Source organism: Schistocerca gregaria, chromosome 1 (genome assembly GCF_023897955.1).
Source record: "Schistocerca gregaria isolate iqSchGreg1 chromosome 1, iqSchGreg1.2, whole genome shotgun sequence".
In the NCBI taxonomy this organism is placed as follows: Eukaryota; Metazoa; Arthropoda; class Insecta; order Orthoptera; family Acrididae; genus Schistocerca; species Schistocerca gregaria.
In genome coordinates, this window is record NC_064920.1 from 1100545024 (window position 1) to 1100572633 (window position 27610).

Consider the following 27610-nt stretch of genomic DNA (forward strand, 5'->3'; position numbering starts at 1 on the left):
GCAGATATGATACACGAGTTGGGATGGAAGTCATTACAGCATAGACTTTTTCGTCGCGGCGAGACATTTTTACGAAATTTCAGTCACCAACTTTCTCTTGCGAATGCGAAAATATTTTGTTGAGCCCAACCTACATAGGTAGGAATGATCATCAAAATAAAATAAGAGAAATCAGAGCTCGAACAAAAAGGTTTAGGTGTTCGTTTTTCCCGCTCGCTGTTCGGGAGTGGAATAGTAGAGAGATAGTATGATTGTGGTTCGATGAACCCTCTGCCAAGCACTTAAATGTGAATTGCAGAGTAGTCATGTAGATGTAGATGTAGATGTAGATGTATGTAGAAAAGTAGTATTTAAGTGTGGCTTTCATCTGTATATAATAAAAAAAAATTCCAATACTTTATTTATTTTTAATTCCAAAACGTAATGTACTTTGTGGATAGCCCTTGTACTTTAATAAAGCAAAGCACTTAAGTGACTCAAAGAGGAACACCTATTAGAGGTAGTAATTAAATTTCCATGAAGAATACACACTGAACTGAATTGACATAAACACAAATCAATTTTTATTCAATTGCTAGAACAATGTTCTCATGTTTTAATAATGTATATCAAATATTTTCATTTTTAGCAACAACTGCACATAAATTGTGTATTTACACTGTCTATATAAGTACAAAATATTTCAAATTAAATATTGCTACACACACACACACACACACACACACACACACACACACACACACACACACACACACACACACACACACACACACAAGAAAAGAAAAGAAAAGAAAAGAAAAGAAAAGAAAAGAAAAGACAGGAACAGAAGTAGCAAATTTCAGCTTTGTACTACTGGTAGTCTTTATGTGTTGTTGAAGAAACCAGCTCAACAACACAATCATTCAAAAAACAATTGCTCAGTCTTAACCAAAAGGATCTATGATTCTGTTGTAGGTAACTTTGATGTGTCAAGGTCATCAAAGTAAGGATGCAAAATTGCCTTCTTTGCAGTTATCCTGTCTGCAGGGCTGTATGTTAACATTTTCTGCAACACAAAAATGTATGTATTACATACATATAAAAAAGGGACACACACACACACAAACAAACACAAACAAAACACACAACAAACTTAACAGGCTAAGAAAGCTGTGCCATAGGCCAGGAAAGGCAATTTCATACCAGCACCAATAGCTCCAACCAATAAAGAATTGCTATGTTTAAAAAACATATCTCATGGCATGGAAAAGTTGCGAAATTTGAGAATAATACTCTATGTTACCCCATAGCATAGTTCTCTAGGGCTATATGGGATAAACTGTACTAGTTAAAACCTAAATTCGGGGTGGTCCATTGATAGTGACCGGGCCACATATCTCACAAAATAAGCATCAAATAAAGAAACTACAAAGAACGAAACTTGTCTAGCTCGAAGGGGGAAACCAGATGACACTATGGTTGGCCTGCTAGATGGCGCTGCCATAGGTCAAACGGATATCAACTGTGTTTTTCTAAATAGGAACCCCCATTTTTTCCCACATATTCGTGTAGTACGTACAGAAATACGAACGTTTTAGTTGGGTCACTTTTTTCGCCTTGTGATAGATGGCGCTGTAATAGTCACAAATGTGTAAGTACATGGTATCATGGAACATCCCGCCAATCCGGATGGTATTTGCTTTGTGATACATAACCCGTGTTAAAATGGACCGTTTACAAATTGCGGAAAAGGTCGATATCGTGTTGATGTATGGCTATTGTGATCAAAATGCCCAATGGGCGTGTGCAATGTATGCTACTCAGTATCCTGGACGATATCATCCAAGTGTCCGGACTGGTCGCCGGATAGTTACATTATTTAAGGAAACAGGAAGTGTTCAGCCACATGTGAAACATCAACCACGACCTGCTACAAATGAGGATGCCCAAGTAGGTGTTTTAGCTGCTGTCACAGCTAATCCAAGCATCAATAGCAGACAAATTTAACGAGAAATAGGAATCTCAAAAATGTTGGTGTTGAGAATGCTACATCAACATTGATTGCACCCGTACCATATTTTTATGCACCAGGATGACAGATTTTTGCACGCGTTCTATTTAGCGATGAAGCGTCATTCACCAACAGCGGTAACGTAAATCGCATAATATGCACTATTGGGCAACGGAAAATCCACAATGGCTGCGACAAGTGGAACATCAGAGACCTTGGCGGGTTAATGTATGGTGCAGCATTGTGGGAGGACGGATAATTGGCCCCATTTTATCAATGGCAATCTAAATGGTGCAATGTATGCTGATTTCCTACGTAATCTTCTACTGCTGTTACTACAAGATGTTTCACTGCATGACAGAATGGCGATGCACTTACAACATGACAGATGTCTGGCACATAGCTTGCGTGCAGTTGCAGCGGTATTGAATAGCATATTTCATGACAGGGGGATTGGCCATCGAAGCACACGTTCACCGGATCTGACATACCCAGATTTCTTTCTGTGGGGAAAGTTGAGGGATATTTGCTATCGTAATCCACCGACACCGCCTGACAACACGCGTCAGAGCATTGTCAATGCAAGTGCGAACATTACGGAAGGCGAACTGCTTGCTGTTGAGAGGAATGTCGTTACACATATTGCCACATGCATTGAGGTTGACAGACATCGTTTTGGGGATTTATTGCATTAATGTGGTATTTACAAGTAATCACACTGTAACAGCATGCGTTCTCAGAAATGATAAGTTCACAAAGGTACATGTATCACAATGGAACAACCAAAATAAAATGTTCAAATGTACCCATGTTCTGTATTTTAATTTTAAAAACCTACCTATTTCCAACTGTTTGTCTAAAATTGTGAGCCATATGTTTGTGACTTTTACAGCGCCATCTATCACAAGGCAAAAAAAGTGGTCCAACTGAAACATTCATATTTCTTTACGTACTACACCAATATGTAATAAAAAAAATGGGGGTTCCTATTTAAAAAAAAAAAAAGACAGTTGATATCCGTTCAATTTATGGCAGCGCCATGTAGTGGGCCAACCATAGCACCATCTGGTTTGCCCTTCAAGCTAGACAAGTTTTGTTGTTTGTAGTTTTTTCATTTGACGCTTATTTCATGAGGTATTTGGCCCGTTCACGATCAATGGACCACCCTGTACGAACTGAAAACCATTATAATGTTACGTACTTCCTGCCCAGAAAAACATCAGCTTTCAGGGTTGCAGATGAAAGCAATGGATACATGAATGAACAAATATTAGTGCTTACTGAGCCATGAGACGTTTAAAGTACAACATATTTCATCCTAAGTTTCTTGACATAGAATACTAAGTACCCTGCTCCGTTTTCCAGACCTCCCACCCCCAACTCCCACCCCCTTTTTTTTCCTCTCTCGCAAAAGCACTGACTTAATAATACACCACTTAGCACTATTAAAAGAGGAAGAAAGGATGTTTTGAAAATGAATAGTGTAGAGAGACAAATTCTGCACAAAATCTTGCAACATGTTTCAAATTATTTTTAAAAATCGGGTGTGGAAAAAGAGCTTTCCTACTTCCACTCTATCGTTAAGACTGCTAACATTAGCCACAAACTTTTTTTACAACTATGCACACCACCCTAGATCTATCTAGCGATGTAACCATATTAAATCATTATTCCAAAACCAAACAGTTAAGCAATGGAGCTCTCCCATGAGCAGCTTCAAGAAAGTGAGAGATATAATTACTGCCACATAGTTATTTCTTTTATTACCCTCCACAATAAAGGAATTATCACTTCCAGCATTAAGTTACTTCCACCAGATCCTGCACGCATGACACATGCACGCCTGTTTGTGGCCATGTGCCCCTGGTATGGGGCATGTTTTTCACTGACTGGTACTTACTCTTAATAAGTCCAGCCCTTCTGGATCCAAGTTTTTCATGCAACTGCTCAAATTATCTTGAGTCCATTTAGGGAATGATGGCTTGTAATCTGGTAGTTTAGAGACACCAGGCCACGTTTCTTCTGTTGGTGTTTTTAATATACTGAAATAAACACATAATTAAACAACATTTTTATACTACTACTACTACGCACTCTAGGACATATCAAAAAATTTATAGGATTTCGTAGTGGAAAATATATGATTATGCAATTAAACAAAACCACATTCATAAACAAGATAGACTGGTTGTAGAGCCCACAATTGTTCAACCTGAATAACCTAGTTTTTACCAGCATTATGCACAACATGCATAGCAAAAGTTTCATACACCTGTCTGCATGCAAGTGGTTTCAGTTACCTCACAGAGCTTGTGTGTCTGGTGATATCACCCACTGCTTCAGATTCATCTTACACCACATTACTCCAATGCCTAGTCTGTGCAACAACTTACGTGTCGTATAAGGCAGTTCATGACCAGCAGCTAACTAAGCCTTCATACCATCAGATTGCCCTTCAGATAATTATTCCCTAGAGTTATATTCACTCAGACTAAACTGTTAATGGAACAGGCTCCATTGGCTCTAGAGAGCACTTTTTTATATGATCATACATAGTAGGACTTCACAGTAATAAAAGTAATGCCTTGTGTTATTTTTCTCCACTTGCTCTGAATCTACCACTGTCTATCTGACATTTGGTGGCTGCAATGCCATTATGGGAAATTGTCATGCTGACTGAAGTTTCATTCAGAGCAGTATCAGTAAGTTCTCTACGAGCACAATTCCTCCTGACACGTGCTGCTTACTCTGCAAGGAAAAGCACAAGCAGGGATGATGTACTGAGAACACCAGGTTACTCACACAGGAGGCTACCAGTAAATCACACGATATACACAGATGTTCATTTTGTTGAGGTTGGACTCCATATGGTTTGCATCACACCTTGCCACGTCTTCATGCACTGCTGGCAACTTCCAGTTTTGGCTTGGGAAGTAAGTGGATGAATTTTTCTCCTATTTCTTGCTTTGTCAGATTTGTTAGTAAATAAGAGCTTTCAGTGAGTTCCCTAGCTGTCGCCATCAGGAGTTACCTGTGATACTAGCAGCCCATGTAGTACTGCGTATGCAGTTGGCCGAATTATGTCGTGAAGACAACACAAGACTTTAAAATGCCACAGAGATTATGCCAATACTTGTGACGCTGATTCCATTAGATGATAGATCAGCCAGCTTATTTCCCTATAGGCTTTCTCTATCAAGTACTAGTTTCCAACTTTGGTTATAGCTGCTGCCCCAGTTAGGGAAGTTATTACAAATTTTAACATCAATGGCTTCTTAATGTGACATCCATGTTCTACACAGCGTTAAGATATTATATATACAAACTGACCAGTTTAAGAGATATTTTTCACACAATGTTGCCGTGAAAAACTACATTCTTGTGGTGTGTCATCTGCACAGATGATTACAACTGTACTCTCCTGTCCAACTGTCTGGTCATTTATGGGGGCCCAATACTAAACAAGGGGAGGTCTTTTTCTATCTTCCCAACTGATTTGCTCGCTGACATAGAACTGTAAACTAAAACAATGAAAAATTCCCATAATTCTAAAAATTTCTGCATTTTACCTGGATGGGAAAATTCTAGCATTTTTTTCCCGGGGCGTAAACACCCTACTCACAGTAAGGGATGTGTGTACCAAGTTTGGTTGAGATTGGTCCAGTGGTTTATGAGATATGGATCACACACACACACACACACACACACACACACACACACACACACACCAAATGAAAACCTGCTTCAGAAAATTGTTCAAAATAAATTTGAGATGTAATGCCACAAGTGTTAAGTATTAGATAAAAAGTCTCCAATAATATCATTGTAAAGACCATGATAAATTTTGGAGGAGGGAAACAGAAGGAACAACCTACAAATTTATGAGAAATTATGGACAAATATTCATGTTAAGGCAACTTAACAATTCAGGAACCAGAATCTGAACAACAGAAAAGATATGACGGAGCTCCTCAACAAACTAGGGCAAAAAACATAAAATTAGAAAATACATCTGTTCTATTGGATTCTGCAATTTACAGCATTATCAAATTTGTAGAGTATGAGAATGTTAATACACATATAACCATTTTTGACTGAGGTGTTACTTTTATACAAATGACATATTGAAAATCAATTAAAATTAACAGAAATAAAAATTACACTTAAGCATGTCTCAGTTTCAGGAATAATCACTTAAATGCTTTGTTTTCAAATTTTAAATATATAGCTCAGACTTTTATGTCGCCAGTAGCAGCTAAAGAAATGTTTCCAGAAATGAAACTTTCACTCTGCACCAGATTGTGCCCTGATATAACACTTCCTGGCAGAAGTGCTACTGCCAGCCTTATTGTTGCAGTTTCTCAAGCACAAAATTTTAAACCTACCTAGATATCCTGAAATTTGCAAACAAAACATCACTACTTTGTATTTCTGGTATCTCTGAGTTTAGATACTGCTTTGCCTGTTGTCCTTGTGCTTTCTTTTGCTGTTGCCTTTCATCACAATACACACAGTACAAACTGTCTAGCAAAGAAATAAAGGCATAGCAGACAGCTTGAACAATAAGGCAACGTATGGGCATGAAACCAAGCAAGTATATGTGCGTACTTTCTACTTATTTTTATACATGCACTTTTTTCCGTGCAACAGCAATTTTGAATGAGGTATCGTGTGGACATACCTTTACAGTCACATAGCAACTCGAGAGTAAACTGAAAAGCTGTACTACTATTTTTACTTTGACTGGCAGTCGCAGGACTGGTGTTGAAATTCTTCAATAACTTCCTCATCAGGCTGTTGTGCTTTGTGTTCATCTTTGTCATTAGATCACATCAACCCTCTTTTCGGGAAGACTGCAACAAATGTGCATTTCTCAGGCTTAACTGTTTCTTCTGAATGGAAATCTTCATAAATATTGATCACACTTTGCCCAATGTCTTTGAGAGTCTATCAAGATCTGCAATATGAATCACTTTGCAGTGCTAGGTATAGTTTTTTTCCATATACAATCTTCTGCACCAAAATCACAAAAAGAAAGTTCTCATAATGAAAGCACAGAGTAAAAACAACAACCATGCAGGTGATAGTGGCTTGTGAGTATACATTCTGGGTGTTCATAAATTTTAAATTCAGCTACATTTGAAAGTGAAATTAATAGTCTCTGCTGTTATGCTTATCAACAAGTTATATAACTACAGCCACTGGCAATAATAATAGTAATAACAACAACAGTAATAATAATAAGATGCATAACTTATGCGACAAAAGAGAGAACTGCTTTGTGGAATTTTGTTGTTTTGTACATAATGAAGTACAATTTAGGAGAATAAAAAAATAATGTGCAAGCTTTCGCACTATCTGTTTCACATTTTTGTGTAAGCGGGAGTTTTCGGGCTTTTCCATTTTCCAGACAAACGTAAAAGAGCTCTAACAGATTTATTAGTTTACGAATTTACTTCTAGGCTGAAAAATCCGATATTCTTACACTCATCCACAATAGCAACAACATCTTGTGCTCACTGGACACTTCCTTGTTCAATTTTTGCTTATAGTCACAATTATTTGAGCCTTTGCGGTTACTTTTCCTCATAATTTATTATTCTGTTCCCTGAATGAGAGTTTGACTCTGCAGTGGAGTGTGTGTTGATATGAAACTTCCTGGCAGATGAAAGTGTGTGCTGGACTGAGACTAACTCAGGACCTTTGCCTTTTGCAGACTAGTGCTCTACAAACTGAGTTACCCACGCATGTTTCACAACCCATTCTCACATCTTTACTTTTCTGTTAGCATTTAAAATAGATTAAACATAGTACATGTTTACACTGCACGTGAAAGCCAGTTCCCGCACAGTAAACAACCAACACCAAACACAAAGTGCCGGCTGTGGAAATGATGTAACTTGCGTACTAATGTCTATCAACACGGTGGTCACTTGACTAGAATACAAATGAGGCACTGAAATCCATAAGGGCCTAAAGCACACTGACCTCACTCCCACATTTAAGTGAATATCGGAGAAACCAATGATACAGCATTTTGTGAATTTTCATATATATAATGTGTGCCCACAGCACAGATAAACCTGACTAACCATGAGATCAACAGATTTCAGAGCATGAAAAAATGCTACAATATCTCAATCAACAGTGATGTGCTCTCGGCCCTTATGATTCTCAGCACCTCAAAGGAATTACTGTATGATAAAATTCATTACTTAACATATCACACATTCAGAAACCCACAAAATAGGTTTACCGACAGCACAACTTTCACTGACATCCATTCTAATTTTGTTAAAGTATTTAGTGAGTGAATTAGCACATCTGAGGAGTGTGCTGTCATCTAGTACGATTTATGCTGAGCAAACAGGGATAAAAGTGTGCCGCAGTGTGCTACCACCTAGTGCCAACAACGGAAACGTCTAGTTGAGTGGCAAATGCTTGCTGTGCACATCGTGAATTGTGCATGTTGTTTATCAAATCCGTATATATTTAGCCCATACAGCGATTATGTCACACGAGTTGGGCATATGCAAAATCTCCTTAAAATGTGCTCAACTGAAGGTGTGCTCGCCATATTTCACAGTCTAGAGGAGCCTTAGCGCGGCATATTTAAGTGCCATAACTTTCAGATTGCAGCATCTACGTTAAGTTTAACAACATTTAAAGAATAATAAGCAATAAATCCGCAATGTGTCAAAAGTTAGGGTGTCCACATGCTCTTGTGCAGCTGCCACTGCTTTTATTGCATTGGTGCCCCAGAGATGTGTTTAGTGGGAGTCTCATTTTTAAACTTATGAACATGGTGTACTGACTTAGGAACTTGATTTACTGCAAATATTGTAGCACAAACAAATAGTAGACAAAATGTGATCACAGGTTGGAGTCATAGATATCATGAACTGAACAAAGTAATAAATCCCATAGAAAGATGACAATTGACACCAACTTTTCAGTTATATAATTTTTTTCACAGCATGCAAATGATCCACTGGGTTACACAGACTTCCACCATTTCTGATCAAAATCCAATAGTATTTTGGTTGTTAACTATCTCAATGGACATCTTTTACACTACAGAGACTAGTAACAGATCTAAAGTTTTATAGTTATTAGCCTGGCTCCTTTCTTGGGAAGTAGACTAATAATATTGTACAACAATGATTACCTGGTGAGTTCCAGGAATTAAACAGCTAGGTTATCAGTCTCTTGCTAATGGGACAGTTCATCTGGATTTAGTGATATCGGTCAGAAAATTTGATAGAATTGTGACAGTATGTAGAAGTGGTAAAATAGAGGCTCTGAAAGTAATACTGGTGTCAGGTATGAGAAATAATTGAATGAGAGATAAAAGTAGATGGGTTGGGCTAGTCTGATAGCCAGAAAGCAGACAAGGTTAGTTACATAGTGAGCCTATGCATAGTGCTGCTTAAAGTGATGGGGTGCTCTGTGAAGGAGACTGAAAGAGACATCGGAGTGCCCTTCATCAGTCCTGAAAAGCAGTTGCCAAGTCTTTGGTCCACAATGGCACCTGCTGCTGCTGCTGCTGCTGGAAGGAGCCCGTTAAAGAGTGATAACAGTTCCACCAGAGCAGATGATTATGTAGGAGACATCCCAAATAACCTTGCTGTCATTATCTGACAGATAGGACAAAGGTGATGGCAGAGGTGTACAACTGTCAGCCAGCCATTTGGAGAGCCCAATGTGGTGTTCGGGCCATCAGGTGGTGACAACGAATTGACAGGATGTCTGGTAGTAATGTCTCACAAGTATCATTCTGTAGCTCCCACAGTAGTGAAGCCACCAAACTGGGGGAAATATTGTAATATTAAATACAGCCCAAAAGGTATCATGGGCTGCACTGAAGTGGTTAGGGGGTGCCATCATTGAGGAGAGAGAGCTCAAAGTCCGAAGTTGGTTAACCAGAAATCCCCTGATAGAACATGTGGTATTACCCCTACAGTGTGTGGTGTGTGCTGAAATTGCAAAATAAGAGAAGAAGGTGGTGGGAAGGGCATAAGGGAGGGGGGGGGGGGAGGCGGAAGGGAGGAGTTGTCAAATTAAAATAGGCAGTTAACATATGTGCCATGGCTAGAGGTAAATAAGCATTGCAAGCACCATGACAATATCTATGCAAACCTCTTCAGATGCTCTCTCAGGGCCTGTATGGTTCCAACAGAAGGCACAGTAACATTGAAGTGCTGGAGAATGGTCATCAGTGAAATTTATTTCTTGGAGAACAACATACTAGTCACCTGTAAGGGTGAAATGACATCTATGAACATTGGTTCTGAATCCTATGGAGTGCAGATACTTAGCACCTTCAGGGACACAAGAGTAGCCTCTTCCCAAGAGTCCTTCATTTTATCCTCTCTGTAGAGGTTCTTAACTCTTGCCAAGGCTTACCCACTGTGGAGTATGAACTGAATCTGGAGTGGGCAGCCCCGTAGCCCGCAGTACGCGGTTTCTTCAGCCACTGCCTGGTATCAGGTCACTGGTCTGTAGGTTTCTGGAAAGAAGGTTCTGTAGTGTCACCAGTAGATGCCATAAGAAATAGCTGCTTCTACAGCTAGAAGCAGGGAATCTCCAAAGAGGATGCTACAGGAACCATTTACTCAAATACAAGTTGACTAAACTATGAACATGTCACTCTTACTACAGTACAGCACTGAATATGTCACGGGAGTGGAAGGAGGAAGTCCACGTTCTATCAATTACCTAACAACAATGGTGGCAAAATTCAATGTCACTTGGATGGGATTTAAGTGGTCTTATTTTTTCCAGGCTTCAAATTATGAGAGGTTACGGGTGACCTTAAATTCCTGGATTTTACACTCTCTAATTATTGCTGTTTTCAGTCCAAGAACTGGTTTGTACAGCTCTCCATGCTACCCTACTCTGTGCAAGCCTCTTTATTCCCGGATAACGACTGCAACCTATATCCTTCCAAATCTGCTTACTGTATTCATTTCTTGGTCTTCCTCTACAATCTTTATCCTCTACACATTTGTAAGAAACTAAATTGGTGACCCCTTGATGTTTCGTGTACTATCAACCAATCACTTCTTTTGATCAAGTTGTGCCACTATTTTGTCTCCCAAATTCTGTTCATTAGTTACACGATCTACCTACCTAATCTTCAGCATTCTTCCTTATCACCACATGGCTACACTTCAGACAAATGCCTTTGGAAAAAGACTTCCCAACACTTAAACCCATATTCAATGTTAACAAATTTGTCTTCTTGAGAAGTGCTTTGCTTGCCATTGCCAGTCTACATTATACGTCCTCTACTTCAGCTGTCATCTGTTATTTCGTTGCCCAAATAGCAAAACTCATCTATTACTTTTAGTTTCTCTAGTTCCCTATGCATTACCCGATTTAAATCAACTACTTTCCATTATCTTTGTTTCACTTTTGTTGATGTTTATCTTATATCCTCCTGTCAATATGCTGTCCATTCCATTCAACTGCTCTTCCAAGACCTTTACTGTCTCAACAGACTTACAATGTCATTAGCAAAACTTTAAAGTTTTATTTCTTCTCCCTGAACTTTAATTCCTGCTCCAAATTTTTCTTTTGTTTCCTTTACTGCTTGCTCAATGTACAAATTGAATAACATCGGGATAAACTACAATCAGGGATAAACTACAACCCTGTCTAACTCCCTTCTCAACCACTGCTTCTGTTTCATGCCCCTCGACTCTTGACTGCTGTCTGGTTTCTATTCAAGTTATAAATAGTCTTTCACTCCTCCTATTTTGCCCCTGCTACCTTCAGAATTTCCAAGAGTATTCCAGTCAACATTGGACAAACTCGCTCTACATCTATTGATGCTATAAACATAGGCTTGCCTTACCTATCTTCTAATACAATTTGCAGCGTCAGTATTGCTTCATGTGTTACAACATTTGTCTGGAATCCAAACAGATTTTCCCTGAGGTTGGCTTCTACCAGTTTTTCCATTCTTCTGTGAAGAACTAGTGGAAGCATTTTGCAATCATGACATTAAACTAATAGTTTGGTAATACCTGTCGGCATCTGCTTTTTTTGGTATCTGTATTATTATATTCTTCTTGAAGTCTGAGAGTATTTCACCTATCTCATACACCTTGTTGACTAGATGAAAGAGTTGTCACAGTTGGCTCTTTCAAGACCAACAGTAGTTCTAATGGAATGTCATCTACTTCTGGGGCCTTGTTTCAAATTAGGTGATAACTTTGGTCTTTCCACTGTGTGGGGAGTATCCGCCATGGCACTGCCTGCTCTGAACAAAAGCTCTCCTCATGAGCACCACCCACCCCGAGCAATAGATAGCAGATTTCATGGCCATTGCCCGGTGTCCCCTAAGGACCATCACCTACTCTACAGAGCACAGGGAAGCAACAGCTCAGTCATGAACGGTACATTTCCCGCATAGTCAGTAGGGCTTCCATTGTACGAATAATTTATAGTGTCTACATGGACTGGGTATCTACATCTACATCCATACTCCGCAAGCCACCTGCGGTATCATGTTCGGTATTGTGTAAAATGCTGGACATTGAGTGACCTCATCCACATGTCCGGCACCTAAAAAAAAGACTGGAAGTCAAACTCAGATGTGGGGGACCAACCAAGAGCTAACCAAAAGTCATGGTGAAAAGTAAAATGGAAAAGTAATAATCAGTGTCCTAGGAATGGGCTAGCTTGTAACAGAGAAGTTGTGCTAGAGGTTAAGCATGGGAAAAAGAGACACTGAGTAAGATAATAGGACAGGAAACGAAGTGCTGCTCTGGCCTGGGACACAATGTCTGTCACATCTGTACACACAGGAATTGTGAACTCCCTGGGAGAGAGTAAAAATAATTATGTTGAATTTAAAAACCATGAAATTAAAATTAGTAGCTCTTAATCAAAAGCCGGATGAAATTTAGGTACATTGAAAATGTTCTCAGGGAGCAGGTGAAGTAGTTTTAGAGACATCAGTACACCCAGAATTTCATCACCAGCAAAACACACATCACTGCATTAGACATGCATCAAAACATATGGAATGAGAAATATGTAAAACAACTTTGAAAACAATCGAAAAGTAATATTTAAAGAAATAATACAAGTAACAGTGGAATGCTAAGTTGTTACAGTTCTTTTAACATACAACTTTTTCCCCCTCAAATACTGAAGTGTTAGACTGGCTTTTAAATTTATATGGGTAATCAGGAATAAAGCAGTCACTACCATGGATGCTACAAAACAATTGTTAATACAAAGTCAATGATGTAGCTTTATTATGTTCAGTAATTTCATATATTCCAAGAACATGCAGGTCCGTGAACCTACACAAATAAATAAACGTTTAAGGTGTAGACATCGATCCTGTGTAGCCTGTTCAACCACCACCGTGTCATACAGATTTACTATGAAAAACAAAACAGTTTTTAGTGCATTGTATTAAACAACTGTTTATGTAACTCAACTACTTACAAGAAGTACAAACAAATCAGCAATGGAAATATTGTAAAACCACCCTGCAAGACTTGACCTACCGGAAGATCCTGAAAAGCTGGTCTATTTCTGAGTCTCCTTGAAACAATGGCTTCTTTGTTGTCATTTCTGCAAATATACATCCAATGGACCATATATCAATTGGACAGGAGTATTTGAGAGAGCCCAGTAAAACTTCAGGAGCTCTATACCAAAGAGTTACAACCTGCAATTAAACACATGAAAAATAGAGTTTGTCCAAGTCTTATCAAGTGATATTAGGTTCAGTACATGTAAAGTGGTCTAGTAGAGCCAACTTCATTACCTTAGAATCTGTTGAAATTTTGTATGGAGATGCCCATAAGTTTTATAAGACATTCCACATATGCTCGTATTTCAGTACACATTAGTTGAAAGTTATGAGCTCCTTAAGCCATGGCTTTTGTAATTTTGTAACAAAGGTGTAAAAGTTTTCATTCTCATTGAAGTGTTTTTTATTAAAGAGCTAAGCAACACCCCTGATATAGACTTGTTCAGTTGTTAGAATGATGTGAGGTAAAGTAATGACAAATATTCAATGTTCAGACAGAATTACTTCCCGATTTAACTGTCACAGAAAGCTGTTTTTGTAATTTGTTTTGTATCAGTACTTGTGTCATAGGCAATATTTAGCTCCAGGCAATGGATGTTTCTTGTAATAATCCAATGCGACAGTCACAATACAAGAGAAGGAAAGTTGCTACTCACCATATAGCGGAGATGCTGAGCCGCGATAGGCACAATAAAAAGATTCACACAATCATGGCTTTTGGCCATTAAGGCCTTTGTCAGTAGTGGACACACACACACACACACACACACACACACACACACACACACAAGCGCAACTTGCACACACATCTGCAGTCTCAGAGAGCTGAAACTACACTGTGATCAGCAGCACCAATGCATGATGGGAGTGGCGACTGGGAGGGGGTACGGAGGCTGGGGCAAGGAGGGGGAGGGATAGTATGGTGGAAGTGGTAGACAGTGAAGTGTTGCAGTTTAGATGGAGGGTAGGAGAGAAGGTGCCGAGCGGAGAGGGGGTAAATAGTGGAAAGGAGAGAAATAAAAATAAAAGAAATTAAAAGACTGGGTGTGGCGGTGAAATGACGGCTGTGTAGTGCTGGCTGGTAAGGCCAGGGGGGTTACAGGAACGTAGGATATATTGCAGGGAAAGTTCCCAACTGCGTAATTCAGACAAGCTGGTGTTGGTGGGAAGGATCCATATGGCACAGGCTATGAAGCAGTAATTGAGATGAGGGGTATCATGTTTGGCAGCATGTTCAGCTATAGGGGGGGGGGGGGGGGGGGGGCACTTGTTTTTTTGGTCACAGTTTGTCGGTGGCCGTTCATGTGGACAGACAGCTTTTTGGTTATCATGCCTACATAGAATGCAGCACAGTGGTTGCAGCTTAGCTTGTAGATCACATGACTGGTTTCACAGGTAGCCCTGCCTTTGATGTGATAGGTAATGTTGGTGACCAGATTGGAGTAGGTGGTGGTAGGAGGATGTATGGGAAGGTGAATGAGTAACGAGTATATTGTGTAGGTTCAGTGGATGGCGCAATATCACAGTAGGGGGGGGGGGGGGGGAGGAAGGATAGAGGGTAGGACATTTCTCATTTCAGGGCACGACAAGAGGTAGTCTAAACCCTGGCGGAGAATGTAATTCAGTTGCTCCAGTCCCGGATGGTACCGAGTTACGAGGTGAATGCTCCTCTGTGGCCAGACTGTGGTACTTGGTGGTGGGAGACTGGAAAGATAAGGCACGGCAGATTTGTTTTTGTACAATGAAGGGCTACGAAATATCTAAGTACTGCAACAGTCACCTAGATATTTAGGCAAAGCTGAATCCTCAAATCTCGAAGGTCATCACTAACATAGTACATTTTACATTCATCAGGAATAGTTTATTTTTCTGTACATGACTCTATAACATTGCTTTCATATTTTTTTCAGATATGCCCATTCACCTTAAGTAATGCAGACACACATTTTCATAAATGGCCATAGAACTTCTTTTTATTTTCAAAGAATGAGTTTGCATCTTATGAGGGTGCCACACACTCATTGTCGGTTTCGACAAGGCTGCGTCGTACTGCATAGAGCAATACTGTATGTACTGCACTTCCAATAGATGGCAATGGTACGAAACCACACAATACAAACAAAGAACACACTAAAACCCCAACCAACACATGCATAACTTGACGACACACTGACTTTTTGACATGCACAAGTGCACTGATTAGCAGAAGACTTAAAAAAAACACCTGCAAATGCATGGCTCTAGGCACACAAAAGTTGAAACTTAAGTGTCAGTCTAGCTAGCCAAAAGCATAGCTGCGTGATGGGTCAGACAGCGCCATGTCAGCCAGGAAAATCGGAAAAATTTGTGTGGATAAAGCAGGTTTAGGATAAACGCGATTTGGAGGAGTTTACTGCATTTGTTAACATACCAAAACAAAAGATGTCAGAGAAAGCAGAGCTGCTTCCAATTAATGAATGAAGGGCTCCGAAGTATGTAAGTACTGCACATTGACAGCTAAGAATTTTTCGCATTCTCTAACAAGTATAGGAAGCTACACACCAACAATAGACAGAATCTGCTTGCCATCTATGGGTAATACTCTTCCAAAACTGGCCTATTCAGACCAAACTCTCAACCCCCCCCCCCCCCCCCCCCCCCAACACAACTTCACTTCTGCCATCTTTCCACACTCCACAAATGTCCTGCATACTTTGTGGGATTGGCACTCGTTGAAGAACTGTACTGTTTTGAAGCTTTCAATCAGTAAGGGCAGTGCTCTGAAAAAAATCAAGATTTTGAGTTCGAGTCTTGGTGCAGGACACAGTTCTCATCTCCCATGAAATTTCGGATTCTATGCTGTTAAGGGAAAGGGGAGACTAGTTCTAGAATTTGACTTCTTTATATGAAATGATCCATTAAATTCTACACAGATGCAAGTAATGTCAATACTACTTTAAAGCAGAAAAGCGAACAGTACGCTTTATAACCATCAGAGAGTGCTCAGCTGGGTGGAAACTTTTACCATACAAAGCACACTTCCTTACCAATGTAGAAGGCAGTGGTGACCAATTACAAGGTATACAAATGTGAAGAGAAATTAAAATTTAAAATAAACAAATGCATGTAAAATCAAACAATGAGAAACTCCAGGATGGAATGTAACAATATTATAAAAAGGATAATTGCTACTTGGTGAGTAGCTATATGGTGAGTAGCAACTATCCTTTTCATAATATTGTAAAATGCATGCAAGTTATTTTAAGAGCACTATACCTTCAAATACCAATCCAGCAATGTAAAGTACAGGATGAAAAAATAACAATATTATGGGAAGTATAGATTGCTACTCTCTACAAAGAGAAGGCACCGAGTTGCAGACAGGCACGATGAATGAGACTGAAAATATATTTACAACTCTTAAGCTTTCCAGATGCATACACATGGCCACAGTATATGGGCATTGGGACCAGACTGCGCCTGTATCTGTATTTGTGCCCGAGATGGACAGCAATCTACTGGGGTGTGTGGTAGAGGTCAGGGCGCTACCCGCACCAGAATACACCAACAGCACTTCGAGCTGTCAGTACATCTACCGGCAGAGCTGGTCTTCAACCTGCCTACTGTATCTAAAATAGCTACACTTTGTGTGCAACATTTAAATAGAAAAATAATTCAGAAAAATACAGAAATACATTTTTCAATTACATCAGAATGTCGAGTTAGTGGAGGCACGCTGAGATGAACTAAATGGAGAAGACAATTCTACAGAAAGCCATCTCACTAGAAGAAAAGATGTTCGTGACGTTAAGGTCTACTCACCAGCAAATTATTTGTATTTACAGTGATATTTACAATTTTAGTTGCAACTGTAACATGTTCACAGAAGTGCTTTTTCAGTATTTATTAATACTTTACTATAAAATCAATTTCAATATTATAAATAAATTTATCGGACAAAAAGTAGGAAACCACCCTCATTTATTTACATTTTATTTCTTACAAAAATTCAACCACATCTGACTTCTCACATCCATTAGCATCACTTGATCACTTGCTACAACAGGAGATGTATCTACACTATTTCCATCTGAAAGCAGGTATTGAGGAAAGCATAGTGTTGGGGATTTGTGTTTTACAGTTCTTGGGATTGGAGACTGGCATCAGAAACAGGCTGCAAGGAAATTTAGGTTCAATAAAGTACATTGAATGTGATTGCAACTTAGAGGGGCATATTCTTCGAGCAGTGTTACATTTATGATGTTCAAGATGTCCTACACATTGGTTTTTTAATTCTGGGTCTGAACACTACTGAGATAAAAGGTTCGAATTTATGATCTCATCTGAATCTCTCCAATAAGAGAGTTGACAAACTATCCACAGTACTCACACGCATGAAGAAAACTACGTATGGGTGAGTAGTATGTATGAGTGAGTAGCAGGTAGCACTTGGCAGCACTACTGGTGTCCTGGTGTAGTACTGGCCTTAAGCAGCTGTGCATTTCACTGGCAGCACTTCCAGGATGGCAGACCTGCTGGCAGAACCTCGCAGCAGTTCCTCTATAGGCACTGCTGTCACCTTCAGGCAGATGCCACGGGCAGGACGCTCCATTGTGTCCCATACTTGTGTCTGGCATCTCTGCCAGCAGAGCAGCCATAGCATGCCAGTGTAGTGGGGCCTAAAGAGGCAGCAAGGAATAGTGTGGGTGGGGGGTAGCAGGATAAGGTGTAGGAAGTTGCTGTGCTACCTGTAGGAGCATGCAGGGATGATGTGGAGACTGGACAGGACTGGTAAGTCCAGAGTTGGGAGGGAAAAACTAGTTAGTGCATTGGCAGGACAGAAAGCATGTGTTGTGCTGGAGTGGGAGCCATGGAAATGGACCGAGGGGCGGGCAGGAATAGGAAGCCAGAGACCAGCCAAGGTGGAAGCCAGGAGAGTAATGGCAACAAAGGACAAGTTATATGGAAAGTTCCCTCCTGCACAGTTCAGTAAAGATGGTGGCGTTAGGAAGGACCCAGATGGCACAGGCTGTGAAGCAATCACTAAAGTGAAGCCATTGTGTTTGGCAGCATGTTCAGCAACTAATTGGTCCAACCCTCTCTTTGTCACAGCTTGATGGTGTTGATTCACACAGACAGACAGCTTCTTAGTTGTCATGCCCACATGGAAACCAGCACAGTGGTTGCAATTTAGTTTGTAGATCACATGGCTGCTTTCACGTGTGGCCTTGCCTTTGACTGGATAGGAGATACCTGTGACAGGGCAGGAGCGGGTGGTAGTGGAAGGATTCATGGGGCAGGTCTTGCACCTAGGTCTATTGCAGGAATACGAGGCATGAGGTGAGGGGTTTGGAGCAGAAGTAAGTAGGGACGGACAAGAACACTGCTTAGGTTTTGGTGGGTGACAGAATATTTAAAATGGAATGATCATATAAAGTTGATCACCGGTAAAGCAGATGCCAGACAGATTCATTGGAAGAATCCTAAGGAAATGTAATCTGAAAACAAAGGAAGTAGGTTACAGTACGCTTGTTCGCCCACTGCTTGAATACTGCTCAGCAGTGTGGGATCCAACGGAGAGCAGCGCACGTCGCTACAGGATCATTTAGTGATCGCGAAAGCGTTACGGAGATGATAGATAAACTCCAGTAGAAGAACCTGCAGGAGAGACGCTCAGTAGCTCGGTACGGACTTTTGTTGAAGTTTCGAGAACATACCTGCACCGAGTAGTCAAGCAGTATATTGCTCCCTCCTACGTTATCTCACGATCTGTCTCGCGTGTGTAAATCAAAGAGATTAGAGCCCACACAGAAGCATACCGACAATTCTTCTTTCCACGAACAATACGAGACTGGAATAGAAGGGAGAACCGATAGAGGTACTCAGGGTACCCTCCGCCACACACCGGAGTATGGATGTAGATGTAGATACCACTATGGGAGGGCTGGGAAGGACAACAGAAAAGATATTCCACGTTTCAGGGCCCAACAAGAGGCAGTGCAAAAACTGGAGGAGAATATGAGTCAATTGCTCCACTCCTGAGTGGTACTGAGTCAAGAGGAAATGCCCCTTTGTAGCCAGACAGTGGGGAAGTGGTACATTACTGAAGAGAGAAGACATGGGAGACTTGTTTCTGTACAAGGTTGGGTGGAGGCCTCAGTGAAACCTCTGGCACCTTTGGAGGTGCAGTGGTCATCACTACACTGTGGTTTCATAATCACAGGTGGTTAGGCAGTATGGAAGGTACTTCCAAGTAGAGGCATTGCTGATGGTTGGTAAATTTGATACGGATGGAGGTACTGATTTAGCCATCTTTTGAGGTGGATGTCAACATCGGGGAAGGCGGTTTGTTGGGTTGAGTAGGGCCAGGTGAAGTGAAAGGTGTTGAGGTTCTGGAAGAATGTGGATAGGGTGTCCTCACCTTTGTTCCAGATCATGAAGATGTCCACAATGAATCTTTCCCAGGTGAGTGGCTTTGAATTCTAGATCGTTAAGAAGGATTACTCTAGAGGACTCAACTGTCAGCACAGGATGGTGTCATATGGTTGCCCACTGCTGTACCACAGATCACAGATGCTTTTTGTAGGTGATGCCTTCAAAGGAGAGGTAGCTACGGGCCAGTGTATGGTTGGTCACAGTAACCAAGAAGTAAGTTGTAGATCTGGAGTCAGTCAGGTGTTGGAAAAAGTAGTGTTCAATATATAGCAGCAAGGCCACGGGCATTGTAGATGTTAGTGCAGAGGGTATGGTATCAACAGTGACTAGCACGGTGCCGGGCAGTAAAGAAACAGGAACTGCGTAGAGTTTTGGAGGGAATGATCGTGTCTATCACATAGGAGGGCATGTTGCAGGTAATAGGCTGAAGGTGTTGTCCCAAGAGCAAGGATTTTCTCTGAGGCAGCACAGTAACCAGACACAAGCAGGAATACTTGGTGGTTAGGTTTATGGAAAGTAGGTGTGTGGGGAGTGGAGGGGAGAGGAGAGAGAGCCTCAGGGGAAAGGTTCTGGGATGGACCTAATTATTTGAGGAGGGACTGGATATCTAGCTAGATTTCTGGAATGAGGTCACTGTGGCAACGTTTGTAGGTGGATGTATCCAGCAGTTGGTGGAGTCTCAGTTTTTAGGTGGTGGATTGCAGTTCTTGCAGATATAAGTTTAGTTTCCTTGTTGAGGGATTCAGGAAAGTACACCAAGGTTAGAAGTTACAAAATTCTGTTAAGTTAATAAGGGGAATGTGGGAACAGTGGCAGTGGATCATGGTTAAATGGAGGAGCAAAGTGAGTCGGGCAGGGTTCAATATTGCTTTTGTGTCGAGTCTGGAGGGCTGGTGGAAAAATGTTTCCACTGTAGGGACTAGGAAAATGTCTTTAACCTCTAAACATAAAACCCTAAATATCTCATTTTTATTACTCTTACAAAAGCTTGAAATCTCAAGTCTAATCGGACAACTTAATAGCAAACCTTTGAAAAAATAAAACTCGCTCATAAACATTTTGGCACTGATAATTAAATATTCTGCCACTACAGACTATCCAGTTCTAGATGTGTGTTTACTGGTATCCACCTTCGCATATTCCACAATAAAATGCAGGCTTTCAGCCTCTGTCTTACATCACTGTTTAGGCAGTTCTTCCGAAAATCGATGGCTACAGTCACTCTGAGGTTGACACAGAATTTAGTGAAGAAGAATGTGATGTTACTTCACTGGAAACTGATAGTGATGACAGTTTGCCAGGCAACAGATAAAAGCTTGGCTGTGGTATGAATAAATACATTTACTGTGCTCCAGCCAGTCCCTCCATTTCCACTACAAGCAAACCATTATGAAAAAACATGGTTCCATTTTGTATCTACTCAGAAACTAAAAAAAATGACTGTTTCAGGATATTTGAGTGAACGTACAGTGCACGAGTACAATCGAGATCTTATGACTGGTAATCTTCAATATTCCATTGTTTGGTTTTTGCGTAACTGCTTTCCTTCCATACTGCAAACCAGCACTATGTCTACTAATGTAGTGCACCATTGTGGTGTCAACTAGGAGAGTAGGGATTACCACAGAGTACCATCCAGCAACAAAATATAGGATCGCTGGGTACAAAACAATACTGTTCTAATATTTATTAAAGCAACATCGAATAATGAGGGTTACACGATCGTCATCATCATCCAAGCCTTTCTTCAATAGGTCCCAAGGTGCCCAACAAATGTGCTATTCCAGGAGGACAATAGTTATGCATATATTTCCTGAATTACGTAACATTGTACCAGTGGGTTCTGAATTACTTAACATTTTCTCAGTGATTTAACTCTGCTCAGAATCAGAAAATCAGTTTCTGGATAATTTTGCTTTCATATCAACTAACTGCTTCTCAAGTATTGGTCCTTACTCATTACGCAGATTTCAGGCTGAGGGAGGCCCACCTTTAGTGAGGATGGGAGTAGACAATCTTAGTCTAACCCCCTCCCACCTCATTATATATGGATCTGAGTGAACTGCCCTTCCTTTTTAACCTTACACAACCTATCCCATTAGTTGCAACAGCTAGGCAGTGTGCATCATTTACTTTTACAGATATATATTTGCAGTGCTACTCAGTTCGCCTCCTGAGTGCAAATACCAACCAGCAGTACTGTCTCATATTTGCTACTTTACTACCACTACTAACGGACATTCTGAAACTTTGCTCTGAAACCTCCTACCACTTAATACTGGCACATACTTTTCAGATCTGCAATGATAATTAAAACGGTTTAATAATCACATTTGAAACGCCTCTAGTGGTGTTAAATTTTTTTGCACAAAATGGCAAGCAAATATCTGCTAGAAGGGGTGTAGAGTGCCAACTTAAGAATTTTCAAATGAAACCTTGACCTATTTTCTGTTAAGAGCTTACACTTTATAAGATGGTGGGTTGTGGAGTGTAATATAAGAGATTGAGTCACACGCTGTAGTATACAATATGTACAATTACTGATCATCATAATACACTCTACTTGTATTAAGAGATTTTATATTTATAGTCATGTCTATTTTCAACTTACGTTGATAACTGTTTAGCAACAGTTGAGACAATACAGAATTTTTTTTTGTTTAAAACTTATAAGATGATGCAAACAATTGTTCACAAAGTAAACATATTAATAACTAGTTTAAATGCAAGATGGATAGTCTATTTTATAAAGAATAATTGGAATTGATGAAAAGAATTAAAACAAAGTGGAACTGATTCATTTCCATCATTAGCTATGAAATGTGAACTTGATATTATCAAAGGCTTTGAGGCAAAAATTAAAATTTATGAATTGGCAAAGAAGACTGGCCTACAAGAATGAACAGTCAGAACAACAATAAAATGCAACAATAAAATGCAAGCTGTGAAACATTCTCAATCTCTGAAATCAAATATCATTCGTGAACATCATGGAGGTACTGCTCAGGTGGAAACGATGTTAAAATTATGGTGCAATAATCAAGGAGTTAAACATTGTCCTGTTGATCAGAACATGTTGTGCTTTTAAGCTAAGCTCATTTCTGAGATATTCAAAGAAATTGGGCAGGCAGCCAAGGTGGATGGTGGATGGTTTAGCTGATTCACAAGGCACAGCATCACAGAAAGTGGAGAAGCAGCAAGCACTAACAAAATGACTGTCACTCCATCCACTTAAACTCAAGGCAATGATAGAATATGACGGATATACCAGTCAAACCATATTCTACATAGGTGAAACTGGTAGGTTCTGGAACAAGATGCCTAAAAGAACTTATCACAAGTCAGTTCATAGCTCGAAAAGTCCAAGAGCTTCAATAAATAGCTGGGCTGCCCACGTTTGGATGTCAAATGCCGAAGCCTGGACAACAGCTTTCCTTTCCGAGGACTGGTTTGGTCATCGCTTCATACATGAAGTCAAATGTTATTTTCAATTAAAACAAATCCCATTTAACATGGTGCTATTAATCTATAATGCACCAAGTCTTCCTCCTGTTACTATAATTTCTACCCATGCATGAAAGTTTTATTTTTTACCACAGAATACAACCAGCTTTCTTCAACTGATGGTCCAGGGAGTCATTAAAACATCTGAAGCTTATTACAAGAGACAATCGTTTGCACATCTACATGAACCTATGGCACAAAAGAATGAGCTCTCAGTTGAAGACCTTCAGAAACAATTCAATGTTTTAGATGTTGTGAGAATGAAATTTCACAAAAAACGTTAAATGGCATCTGGAAAAACTGGGTCCTGTTTTTTCCACAATGAAACCCAGAGGGGATCAGCACCAGATCATGATCAAATTGATAACATGATTGAAGCAGTGGTCAATCTTGGCAGACAAATTTAGATGCGGATCACGATAATGATCCACAACTGCTAAATTCACACAATCAGGAACTGATAATTCGTGAGCTTATAGTAATGTATGTGCAAAAGCAAAGCATTGAACAACATGATTCTTTAGACCCAGTACAGTCAGAAGATCAAATGATGGTTGCAAACTTTATAGAAGGCCCCAGTTCATAAAAAAATTCAGCAAACAGAGACTTGAGAGAAATGCCCATTTCTGTAACAAAATGGGGAATAAAAAATTTATTAGGGTGCTACAAGGAAATTTTGCAAGAGAAGAGAGAATTTTTTTAAAAAAATTGACTTCAGACGATGTGGTTAGATTTCACAAAGCTTTCTACATCACAATAACTTTGGTTTTCAATGTTGCAGTGCATAATACTGTAACTTAATATATTCTGTTGTACTGTCAAACATTTTGTGAAACATATTTCTTCCAAATTACATTGTTTTCTTTAGTGTCTGGTCCCAATTGAACATAATTTTTATCCATTTATATGCAAAATTGAACACCAACTTAAGCAAATTCTATTTACACAGTTATCGCTAAGCCCCACCTATCGTGTATGTCCAGGGTATTAATATATAAACAATATAAACGTGTTTTCTGGTTAGTGTAATGTCATGCTTCAATAATTTTGTGAAGTTTTTCTGATAACAGCAACACTAAGTACCAAGTATTGTTGAGATTATAAAGGGGATCATGGCTGCGACTGGAGAAAATGAGTCGGTCGGTCAGTCAGAGAACCAGCATGTCGATCAGTCAGGAGGGCTGTTAAGTTTGGTTTGTGTGAATAAAAGAAGATCTATAAGAGAAATAAGTTTTATCAAGACATTTTGTTAAGAAAACTCCTCACAATATCACAATATGAAAAAATTCTAGTCACCTCAGGGCTTCTGTAGCTGACACAAATATTTAAACATGACTAACAATCTTCAACACCTCCAATTCAACCAGATAAGCATGGATTAACATAACCTTGTACTGCAAACCTATCATTTTATACAGACCACAACATTAAGAGGTGGATAAATATTTTTGACTTGAAATTCTTACTTAATACTCACCTACAAAATATTGTGAACAGCAGCACAAGAGGGATCTTTATTTATCACTTTTAGAAGGATCACTTTCTTTGTGCAGTGATGCTCTAATTAATACTAATTATACACACTTAGCACAGTATTCCCTTTTCAAGCCTGACAACTTACTTCGTGAGTATATACTCTGAGTGGGACGCCATAAGCACGCCCTAATCCAAAATCAGCTACTTTAATGACTCCATTTGGTCCTACAAGTAAATTCTGTGGTTTCAGATCTCTATGCAGTATTCGGCGTTTGTGGCAATACAGAACAGCCAATGTGATCTGAAAAACAAAATTTCAGGTAAGAATTTTTGGCACACACTTTTACATTATCTCTAATGACAAATGGCAAACTGCATCTCTGCAGAAAAGACTTCACAACACATTATGAACGAACTGACTGTTTTATAGGCCAGAATCAGTATGGGTAATGTGGGACCTATTTTTGGCTTAACTCGTCATAAGACGCATTGTTCATGAACTGTCCCTTAAATCCCATACAGTTTATAAACATTGATATTTAACCCTTTTAAGTAGACTGTGAAAATAAATGAAATGACTGGTTAAATCCTGAAGGATTACTGATGGTTACTAAACAAGAAAGTTATATTTTAAACTACACCAATGTTTATTTAATAATGTCCATGTATGTGTGTGATGGCCTAACACAAAATGCAGATTCAAAATGGGGGGGGGGGGGGGGAATCCGGTTTGAGGAGGACTAATTCACCAAGGGTTCCACAAAGACTTAATTATGTATATAGACAGTTCATTCATCCTCGGAATAGATAGTCTCCATGATTTTTGCCTGTTATCAACATTGATATTGGCAAGATATTGATCCAAGAAATTCTAAGATTTTTGAGAATGTTTTAGTTTTCATTTTGAAGTCTGATAACAAATGACAAGAAATTTTTTGTGTGATATAATTACAAATTAACAATTTTCAGATATTTGTTCCTTTGATTGCACTGTGAAACCTTTCTTCCTGGAAAATTTCATTATTCTAAGCCAATGAGAAGTTTTGATGACTGTGAGTATCAAAATTGTGACAAAAGGCTGAGATTTTGACTGCATTGACTTACTAGCTTCAGTTTTCTTGGGCATTACTAATGGACCATAGACCTTATTATGCAATAAATTTCAGCTTGATACATCAACCTGTTCCTTAGAAAACTGGTTTTTAATGGACAGACAGACAGATATAACAAAGTGATCCTATAAGGGTTCCATTTTTACCGACTGAGATAAGAAACCCTAAAAATGATGTGCACTAAGTACACCATCAAACAGACACATGAGTGAGCAAAGTTAATTTAACTGTACATTAATTCATAAAAATTTTACAGCAGAGATTCAAAACCTGAAAGTGTAATTGACTTCTATCAATTGTGATGGAAAATTAAGTTTTGTTATCCTGAATATAAATAGCAACTGTAGCAATAATTATAGTTTACAGCTGCCTAAATCCTGTAATTGGAGTTGAAGCTTCTGGTACAGTCGTGCAAAACCAGTCACTGAAAACAAAGTCAAATAAGGCAGGTCCAGTGAAAAGTTAAATCTAAGCTTTCACAAAATTATTTGACATCTAACGAAAAGCTTAAGTATTTAACCCAGGTGGCCAACTGGCCACACAATCTCACAAAGGAGACGCCAACAATCACCTCATACACAAAGACTACCAACAGAACAGCACATACACCATACAGCTTGCCTTTACATACTTTCCATGATGTGACATTACTAAATCCAAGTTGAGACAAATATTGACCACTATGCCTATACAAAGATAACTTGATAAATGCCAAACATTACCTTACAGCTAAATTCATTGCAGTCATTTTATGACCACATATTAAAAATTATACCGAAGTATTAGAAAAATTATAAACAAAGTCCATGAAAAATGCTTACACGAGGTTTTGCAATGTGAAACTTATTAAAAATTACAAACACACATGAAATGGTATATTGAGGTTACTCGTACATTAACAAAATTACGAAAGGATCTGGGAAACTTGCGTTACCCTCCTACTACGTGTAACTATGGAAGAGTTTTAGTACGGGCACACCTGCATATTAACTTCTAATAAAACCTTCTGTACTACTTTATACACATGTATGACTGGAATAGTAGCTTCTTGTCGTGTTTACTGATGTCAGAGTTCATTTTATACTCCTTATGACTGCCCCAGTAGTTCAGTTTTTATTGATTTTTATAACCAATTATAATTAAAGCAATTTTAATTCCTTAATATTAATCTTAGACTTATGCTTGAAGTTGCAATGAGCCTATCTCAGCACTGATATTTCTGGTGTTTAATTTTGCCACTATCATGTTTGCAGGAGCTTAACAGTTATAGTTGACAATATGACATTTCTCTTTCATTTCAACCACCTTCGCCACTCTTCAGCCTTTAGCAAAGTGCATGCATTGGGAAAAACCCACACCTGGCACTCAGCCACAGTCCGCCTGCATTTCTTGCCAGGTTGGCCAGTAGTCATGAACTATCAGAACACTCACCCCTCTCTCACTTTATGAGCCTGCATCTCATAATGTCACAATACAAAAGTGGTTCCTCAGTCAACAGTAATATAGAAAATAGCTTCTCTCCATTCCGATAGAATGATAACTAATATTCAGAAAGTT

The 27610-nt window shown here is 39.4% G+C and overlaps 1 protein-coding gene across 1 annotated transcript in view; it reads right to left on the reverse strand.

The window, feature by feature from the left end:
• Positions 1-536: 536 nt before the first annotated feature.
• Positions 537-27610, reverse strand: part of LOC126282371 (cyclin-dependent kinase 1-like) — a 46408-nt gene continuing 19334 nt past the window's right edge. The window contains exons 4-7 of the mRNA XM_049982033.1: positions 25087-25242; positions 13519-13682; positions 3891-4032; positions 537-1045 (exon numbers count right to left, since the gene is read on the reverse strand). Coding sequence (XP_049837990.1) covers positions 938-1045; positions 3891-4032; positions 13519-13682; positions 25087-25242 — 570 coding nt within the window. The 3' untranslated portion in view covers positions 537-937. The remainder of the gene's footprint in view (positions 1046-3890; positions 4033-13518; positions 13683-25086; positions 25243-27610) is intronic.